Source organism: Triticum dicoccoides, chromosome 7A (genome assembly GCF_002162155.2).
Source record: "Triticum dicoccoides isolate Atlit2015 ecotype Zavitan chromosome 7A, WEW_v2.0, whole genome shotgun sequence".
Classification (NCBI taxonomy): Eukaryota; Viridiplantae; Streptophyta; class Magnoliopsida; order Poales; family Poaceae; genus Triticum; species Triticum dicoccoides.
The window spans coordinates 393,581,197-393,590,610 of record NC_041392.1 but is presented as its reverse complement, the minus strand read 5'-3'; the positions used below and the strand labels follow the sequence as shown (position 1 = coordinate 393,590,610).

The window sequence follows — 9,414 nt, the reverse complement described above, 5'->3', positions numbered from 1 at the left end:
AGAGAGAGAGAGAGAGAGAGAGAGAGAGAGAGAGAGCAGTAGGAAAGACGAAAGGGCTAGAGAGCGAGGAAGAGGATAGAGGAGGCATGGGCGGGAAAGCAAGCAAGGAGGAGGTGGCCGTGAGCATGCGCGTGCGCACACGCAGCTGCTCCTACTAAGAGGTAGGGGACGATGGGGAGTTGGGTTGGGCCTCAACTACAACAGTTCTAGGCCGCACGGGTAAACCAGGTACAATTTCTGCTTTTCCTTATTTTCTTTATGTTTTCTTTTATTTATTTCTTTTGTCATTGTTTTCAAATATAACAAATTCAAACCCAGTGACAAAATTCCCCTGAATATTTTTATGTTGCACAGTAGAATTATCCAAAGGCACATAAATTATTTAAAATTATATTCTGATTATATAATATAAATACAAATACAAATACAATATCATTTAAATTCAAAGTCAAAGTCCCAAAAATAATTCCTCAAAAATGTTCCTAAATTTTGGTTTGATATATAACTCGCCAAAATTCTTAGAGCTATTTTAAAGGCATTTTTGAAACATTGAATGCATTTTTTTGGGTTCTTTGCCCTTTATTTAGCAGAGGCTTTGAAAATTCCCTCAATTCAAAATTTTGAAATTTAAGGATGATGCATGATGCTCACAATACATGTATCCCAACTGCAATTAAACTAGCATGTTGTGTAAACAATTTTTTCAGTATGCTTGCCTACTAGCAATATGTTCAAGTTCCACCTTCGGAAAGGATCATCTACAGTTCCACTTCAAAGACTCCCTTCAACATTTTTCTTAAACTCAAGAGCAGCTCTGACGACGTTCCCTCTTGTGATGATTCCAACCTTACAAACCGAAGTTTGTTTTAAGATAAATTAACTAGAGCAAGAAAAGGAGAAAAATAGCAAGGCTTGGCCCACTCACCAATTTGCCCGAACTGTCGACTACTGGCAGCCTGCGGTATTTAGTAACAAGAAGTAACCTGCATGCCAAAATATCACCACCATCTAATTAAGTTATCTTTAAGAAACATTAACATACAAGTTGGTCCATATAATCTCTGGAAACCAATCAGTGATGTACACGTACCTTGCAGCATCTTCAAGGTTAGTAGTTTCACGCACCACAAGAGGTGCAGAAGTCATAACATCACTAACTACTTTCCCATTGGTTTTGCTTAAGAGCTTTTGTATCTGATGGAAAGTCTACAGGCAGGGGTTCGAGTAGAATCAGAGAAAAGCATGAAAATAAACAATATATACTAATACAAGAAATTAAGCATGCAGATACACATGCTTGGAGAACTCATTGCATTCTGATTCGCGCCAATGTCATTTACTCTTTTTCTAACTGGTTACCAATGATTTGGTGATGTTCCATTGAAAATGCAGGCTACCTCCTGTGATATCTCACCATTCAATATGCATAGGGATTTGCACCGTTATATTAGCATGGTGTATTCTTTAATATAGTTCATTCTACATTTTCTTGTATAAGTAGTATAAGGAGGTATTCCTTGCACAGACTATCCCCTCCTGGCTCACTCATCCCCATGCTCCTGTGCCAACCCCCAACAACGAACAACGACATCATCATTAACTTATGAATCACATGCATGTGGATTTTGTTGAGACCAGAGTTTTGAATCATGCAACACATCTAATATTCAGTTTGTACCAAGCTTTTAGACTGCAATATTATTTCAACTTTACAAATATCACAAGTTTATGTTTTTGCACCCATTTTAAAATTGTAATATGGCTTCAACTTTAAAAATAATTTATGTTTAATGCATTTAAATAATTTTCAAGATTTAGTAAATGTTAAATCAAATATATTTTCATGAAGTTATGTGTCTTCTATAAAACTAAGAATCGCATCATGGGGTAACTAATAAATAGTGGATTGAGTGATTGTTAAAATTTCAAATAAAAAAGAATGAGAAATCCATATACTAGAAAAGATTAGTATATGTGGATTGAGTAACTCTTGGAAAAATCATGATACAAATTCCACAAAATCACGTCTTTCTTTTTATTCCTAGTAAAAACCCAAGAACTTCGTGATAATAATTCTAGAAAAACTACATACTAAGTTTTTCTCATGTAAAAAAGCTATGTTACTACTAATGTTGCCTGCTTTTATCTTCATGGTCCAACAAAGATGAATTAACACTGATTACATTGCATGCAGTCGTTTGTTTTCATTTATTAAAACATGGTTAATAATATAGCCAGGTGCTTGTTGTAAGCCATCATGTCATCCATAGCCATCATCTATAACCACTCATACAATAGTGTGGGCTATAAGGTTGGCTATTACATTACTACTTTTTTTTCTCTTCTCTCTTTCTCTTTCATCACATTTATTGTATTTGCCTAAAAATACGCATATAGCTAGCCTCTTGCATGAGAACCCACTTTCCTTACTTTTTCACATCTCTCTCCTCCACATAAACAAAAATGTCATGTAAGCAGGCTATAAGCCCACTATTGTATTTGCTCTTAACTCATCATTACTTCTCTACAATGTCATGCGAGTCATACTTGTTTGTATTAAAACTGTATTGGCTCAATAGGGAAACTAAAACGATTTCAGTCTGCATCCCAATGGTTCGAATTACAGGGAGGTGCGCCTCCATGTGCTCCTCGTCTGCATCATGTTCCATCATCTACAAAGCAAGATACTGCTATATACTTCTCCACAGTTGTACAAACAGGTACGATCCAGCAGAAGACCGAACCATTCATAAACAAAGCAGGACACTGCTGTACACGTGTCCACGATGGAAAAGAAACGATTGAACCATATTACAAAATAAAACTAGACAGATGGTTTTATAAATATCACTCTGAAAATTCTGCAAGACTGAGAGTGATGTTATTCCGCATCTCTTTTCCAGAGAATATGAAAAAATATGTTCGCATAAAGAATAACATGAAACTAGATTCAAATCCACACAAACCACAACCAGCGGAGTGGTAGCAATGGAGATCGAGACCAACCCAAGGCCACTCCGGGATGTCCAAACAAGCCACAACCAGCAGAGGCTCATGGCGCAGGAGAACTTGCCGAGGTGGAGATCTCCAAGCCCTCCCAGATCGGCTGGACGACAAACATGCTACCAATTAACCTTGCATTTTCCACCATAAATCCTTTCGGTACAGCCCCAAAGGAAAGCCTTCATCTTGTTGCTTAGACTCTTCTTAATGCCTTTAGACACGTTGATGGAAGGTAGTACACGGCTCAGACTCTTTCTTGGGGATCAAAACAATGTCTGGCAAATTGAGCCAATGAAAGTTAGCCATTTGCAGGTTGGAGAAGAGGTTAATCACCACCATGACATCTGATTTGATGGTGTTCCAGCAAGCTCTGAAAAAAGCACCGGTAAACCATCTGGGCCGGAGGGATGATCAGCCAGGGATTCAGTCTGCTGACATTGGGCATGAGGAGCAGTTTTGGCCAGAATGGGATGATCAGCCAGGGATTCAGCCTGCTGAAATTGGGCACGAGGAGCAGTATGATCAGCATTTACAGCATAATTCTGACCCTAATCTGCAGGATCAGGTTAATATTGCAGGTCAGAATGTTAATCATATCTTGGGACCAGTTATTGACTTAAATCAAAACCCACGGCAGCATGTACCAGGAGATTTCCTGGAGATCAGTGATCTTATAGCAGGGGCTCATGAGCTCAATCAGGAGGAATTCCAGAAACTGGAAGAGATGCTTAATCCTGTGATTCATAATCATCCTCCTATTCAACCAATTCTTCATGAAGTGCAGGCCAATGATCTGGATCTTAATGTTCCTGTGGTGGAGATGGCCATTAGTGATCTGACTGTGACCTTCAGTTCTGACTCAAGAGAACACTTCTAGTGATTCCGTCAAATGCATTCCAGGTGGGCATGGGAGTTCCAAATGAAAAGCTAGTTGATGTTCCAGTCCAGCAAGCTGGCAATATTATTATGAACAACATCCATCTTAGTATGGTGGTACTTGAACAGCAAGTGGATTATGATGCTCTGCCTCTGACTGCACTATTCTCTCACCAGAGAAAGTTGGACTATTTGCCTTGTGCTGCAATGGAGGGGACTTTTACTTTTGTGATGCGGAGCATCCCAAGGTCATCCCCATGGACCCAACTACATCTCCTACGACACCACTTGGACCCATGACACGAGCACGTGCAAGAGCTCTCGAAACCAAGGTGACATCTCTCCTCTCACATTTCCACTTCGATGCACATGAGACATGGCTACTACCTCAAACGGAGACATTGTGCATACTCAGGTATCAAGGAATTGGCCATGAAGAAGCCAAGGAGCAAGGAGGATCAGAAGAGGAAGATGGGCGTGAAGACGGAGAAGAAGAAGAAGAAGAAGAAGAAGAAGAAGAAGAAGAGCTGCGGACGAAGCCTCGGCCACCGGACGACCGGCCGGGACCGGACGTCCGGAGCCTGAAGCCCCAGCCGAGCTACAGCGAGCGGACGTCCGGCCCGGACCGGACGACCGGCGACACCGCACCCGAGCCAAACGAGCGGAAGTCCGACGCCACCGGACGTCCGGCGACCGGACGACCGGCCCCTTTCGGAAATCCGCAACTTCCACATCCGAGCCAGAACCAGCGGACGACCGGCTACTACCGGACGTCCGGACGCCCGTGAGCCACCGGACGACCGGCCCCCCGCGAGCGTCCGGTACCTGGCTGTGTCCAGTTTCGGGCCTGAAGCCCATGTACCCCCTCCTTTCGCCCCCCATTTGCACTAAGACTATAAATAGATCTCATATTCATCCTAGCTAGGGTTAGCATTGGTTTAGCTCATATTTAGAGATAGAGCATTGCTCATCCACATCGGATCTACTCCACGAGAGAGACCGCGGCCCCTCTTCGGAGAAGATCCCTTTGGATTCAAGACCCCTCTAAGGGAAGATCCCCTCGTGGATTCAAGACTTCCTCACGGAGAAGACCGGCTACCTTTGTATCGTCCGTTGTTGACTTTGGATCTCGTATCTTCCTTTGTGTTCATGGATCTAGCATGTGTGATCATACTTGTTGGTTTGAGTGTTCTCTTGTGTTCCCCTTGTGATTTTCCCCTCGTTTCCCTCGTGTTCTTCGTGTTCATCGCGGGATCCGCTCCTTTCATGAAAGATCGGCCGATTAGGGTTCCTACCCTACATGAAACGCTCAAGTATCTTAAGGGCCAAACCAAGTTGAACAAGCGTCATGCTAAATGGAGTGAATTTATTGAGTCTTTTCCTTATGTCATCAAGTACATTAAATGTAAGGAAAACATTGTGGCGGATGCCCTTTCCCGCATATGCATGCTTGTTACTCAACTTGAATTGTACGTCATTGGTTTTGAGCATATAAAAGACTTGTATGAGCATGATCCTACTTTTGCTACTCCTTATGCCAAGTGTTTGACGCACACCTCTTGGGAATGCTATTACATCAAAGATGGATATCTTATGAGAGCTAACAAGCTTTGCATCCCCGAGTCTTCTCTTCGTTTGTTGCTTTTGCAGGAATCTCATGGAGGAGGCTTAATGGAACATTTTGGACGCGACAAGACTTTTGCCACGCTCTCCAAGAACTACTATTGGCCCAAGATGTTTCGTGACGTTAACCGCTTCACCAACCGATGCTCTACATGTCACAAAGCTAAGTCTAAAGCTCAATCCCATGGCCTTTACATGCCTCTCCCAATTCCATATCAATCATGGGAAGACATTAGCATGGATTTCGTACTTGATTTGCCTAGGACTAGAAATGGGAAGGATTCGGTATTTGTCGTTGTGGACCGTTTCTCTAAAATGGCACATTTCATTCCTTGCAACAAGATAGACGATGCTTCACATGTTGCTAATCTCTTTTGTAGAGAAATATTGCGTCTACATGGAGTGCCAAAGACTATCGTCTCGGACCACGACGTCAAATTCCTTAGCTACTTTTGGAAGACCCTATGCGCCAAGCTCGGAATCAAGCTACTCTTCTCCACGGCGTATCATCCACAAACCGACGACCAAACGGAGGTGACCAACCGCACACTCTCCGCTCTACTTCGAGTACTCATCAAGAAGAACATCAAGGAGTGGGAGGAGTGCCTACCTATCGCCGAGTTCACCTACAACCGAGCAAACACACTCAACAACCGGCAAGTCCCCCTTCGAGGTCGTCTACGGATTCAACCCATTATCACCATTGGACATTCTTCCTCTACCACTCCAAGAGCGCATCAATTTGGACGCAAGTGCACGTGTGACCCATCTCAAGAAGGTGCATGAAGATACAAGACATACTATCGAGCGCCAAGTACAACGACTTGCGACCAAGCTCAACATCAACAAGCACCCCATGGTCTTCAACATTGGTGATCTCGTGTGGCTACACCTTCGCAAGGACCGCTTTCCCCAAGAACGCAAGTCCAAACTTCGACCACGAGCGGACGGACCCTTCAAGGTGCTTGCACGCTACAACGACAACGCTTACAAGATCGACCTTCCACGCGACAAGTACAAAGTGAGCGATATCTTCAATGTCAAGGACCTCTCGCCCTTTCATGGTGATGAAGAATTTGATCCGAGGACGGATCTTCCCCAAGGGAGGGGAGATGATGCGGAGCATCCCAAGGTCATCCCTATGGACCCAACTACATCTCCTACAACACCACTTGGACCCATGACACGAGCACGTGCAAGAGCTCTCGAAACCAAGGTGACATCTCTCCTCTCACATTTCCACTTCGATGCACATGAGACATGACTACTACCTCAAACCTATGTTTTTAAGGCGGTAAGGCGATCTAAGGCGCTGGGGGGCGCCTTATCGCCTAGGCGATGCCTAAGCGCCTAAGGCGGGCATATTTGTAAGGCGCTGGCGGGGCGCCTTATCGCCTAAGCGTCGCCTAAGCGTCCAAGGCGGGACGCCTTAAAAACAGAGCCTCAAACGGAGACATTGTGCATACTCAGGTATCAAGGAGTTGGCCATGAAGAAGCCAAGGAGCAAGGAGGATCAGAAGAGGAAGATGGGCGTGAAGACGGAGAAGAAGAAGAAGAGCTGCGGACGAAGCCCCAGCCACCGGACGACCGGAGCCTGAAGCCCCAGCCGAGCTACAGCGAGCGGACGTCCGGCCCGGACCGGACGACCGGCGACACCGCACCCGAGCCAAACGAGCGGAAGTCCGACGCCACCGGACGTCCGGCGACCGGACGACCGGCCCCTTCCGGAAATCCGCAACTTCCACATCCGAGCCAGAACCAGCGGACGACCGGCTACTACCGGACGCCCGTGAGCCACCAGACGACCGGCCCCCGGCGGACGTCCGATACCTGGTTGTGTCCAGTTCCGAGCTCGAAGCCCATGTACCCCCTCCTTTCGCCCCCCATCTGCACTAAGACTATAAATAGATCTCATATTCATCCTAACTAGGGTTAGCATTGGTTTAGCTCATATTTAGAGATAGATCATTGCTCATCCACATCGGATCTACTCCACGAGAGAGACCGTGGCCCCTCTTCGGAGAAGATCCCTTTGAATTCAAGACCCCTCTAAGGGAAGATCCCCTTGTGGATTCAAGACCTCCTCACGGAGAAGACCGGCTACCTTTGTATCGTCCGTTGTTGACTTTGGATCTCGTATCTTCCTTTGTGTTCATGGATCTAGCGCATGTGTGATCATACTTGTTGGTTTGAGTGTTCTCTTGTGTTCCCCTTGTGATTTTCCCCTCGTTTTCCTCCTCGTGTTCTTCGTGTTCATCGCAAGATCCGCTCCTTTCGTGAAAGATCGGCCGATTAGGGTTCCTACCCTACATCATTTTGCAGATGCAAAGCATGAGGTGCTACTTGAGTCAGAACCTATTCTACACCTTGTCTTCTCATTGTGCAGCTACTGAAACACCTCAGATTGCAATGACAACACATGCCACTCTCTCCTCTGCTATAGGCAATCCTGTTCAAGCTGATTTGGAGAAGAATGTTGTTCAGACCCAGGACAAAGAGGTTCAAACTGCAGACAATCTCCAGCTTACTGCTGTCTTCTCTCAGGAAGGAAGAGCTGCCAGGGAGAAACACTTTTGTCCTGCTTTACCAAACTGCCAGTCTGTCTGTTCCAGTATCTTGGACTGACTTTTTCATAGCTAAATTGCTGTCATCTGAGGATTTTGTGTGGGTAAAAAATATTCTCCAATCGAAGCTTTGGCAGTTAATCCAGGAAGGCAATTCAAATGGACTGTCTTTTCAGTTTTTCTGGTCCCTCAAGGCTGCCCATCAGAAGCCCCATCAGTGTGCTCTCTGTTTTTGGCTGGACAGAATGCTACCAAGGGTTATTCCACCCCACAGGCACTTAGATCCTCTCATGTTGTGCAAGTGGAGCATTTTAGTACTTCTGTGGTGCACATCAGGAAAAGGCAACAGAAAACTCCCCTAGTGGTCTCAGAAGTTAGGAGTGCTAGACTCAAGCAACTGGCCAGGGGCTACAAGGGTAAGACATGCCTTGACAAAGATTGTCTTGCATGTGCTGCAGATGCTCCTCCACTTAACAAGAAGGTGGTCAAGAGCCTCTATGATAAATTTGGGATGGTGGAGAGCAAGCCTCCAGTGCAGAAGAAGCAGAAAACATCCAAGAAGGTTCCTAATGATGCCAAGACCAAGAAGAACCCCAAGAAGAAGGCAGTGAAGGAAAGAGGAACTGCAGCTCTAGTCAGCTTCCTTTGTTATCCTATGGCTTATTACTTAGCCTTCCAGTTATGTTCAGTTAAAGGTCTATGTGACTATGATGATTATCTGCAGTTTGTATATGTTGTTGCCTTGGCCTGGTCCCTCTCAGGTCATTGCTATGTACCCTTGTGCACCCCACTCCCTCTATTTGTTCACAATGACCAAGCAAGCTTGGAAAGTACTTAACTGGGACATAAGAGGCGTCAATTCTCCAGATAAATGGCTGCATATCCAGAATAAGATTGATGAGAGTGGTTGTTCTATGGTCTGTTTTCAGGAAATCAACAAAGAAATTATAGACATTTCCTTCATCAGAAAATTCTGCCTAGCCAGATTTGATTGCTTTGCTTATTTACCATCAGGAGGATTACTAATTGTCTGGGCCTCATCTCAATTTTCTGGAGAAGTGCTCAACGAATATGCCCTCTCAGAAATGTTTTCGAGTCGATGAGTCAACGAGTCGCTCAGGGGGGCGACTCTAGACTAGTCTAGACTCATGGTCGATGAGTCGACATGACGACGAGTCGACGTGAGTTAAGCAGCAGCCAGGGGAGGAGCACAAGTGCTCAACAGCAGCAGCAGCAGCAACAAGGGGAGGAGCACACCAGCAGCCACATCAACCAGGGGAGGAGGGGAGGAGCACAAGTGCTCAACAGCAGCAGCAGCAACAAGGGGAGGAGCACACCAGCAGCCACA

General features: G+C 45.2%; 1 protein-coding gene and 1 long non-coding RNA gene across 2 annotated transcripts in view; both read right to left on the bottom strand.

Annotated features, from left to right (window-relative positions):
* Window positions 1-565: 565 nt before the first annotated feature.
* LOC119329154 (CBS domain-containing protein CBSX1, chloroplastic-like) overlaps window positions 566-9,414 on the bottom strand; it is a 37,033-nt gene continuing 28,184 nt past the window's right edge. The window contains exons 5-7 of the mRNA XM_037602160.1: window positions 1,091-1,206; window positions 926-983; window positions 566-846 (exon numbers count right to left, since the gene is read on the bottom strand). Of these exons, the coding sequence (XP_037458057.1) occupies window positions 772-846; window positions 926-983; window positions 1,091-1,206 (249 nt within the window). The 3' untranslated portion in view covers window positions 566-771. The remainder of the gene's footprint in view (window positions 847-925; window positions 984-1,090; window positions 1,207-9,414) is intronic.
* Window positions 2,790-4,361, bottom strand: LOC119329155. The gene is made up of 2 exons (XR_005159324.1): window positions 3,648-4,361; window positions 2,790-3,556 (listed from the first exon to the last, which is right to left on the bottom strand). It is a non-coding gene; the product is annotated as an uncharacterized LOC119329155 (long non-coding RNA).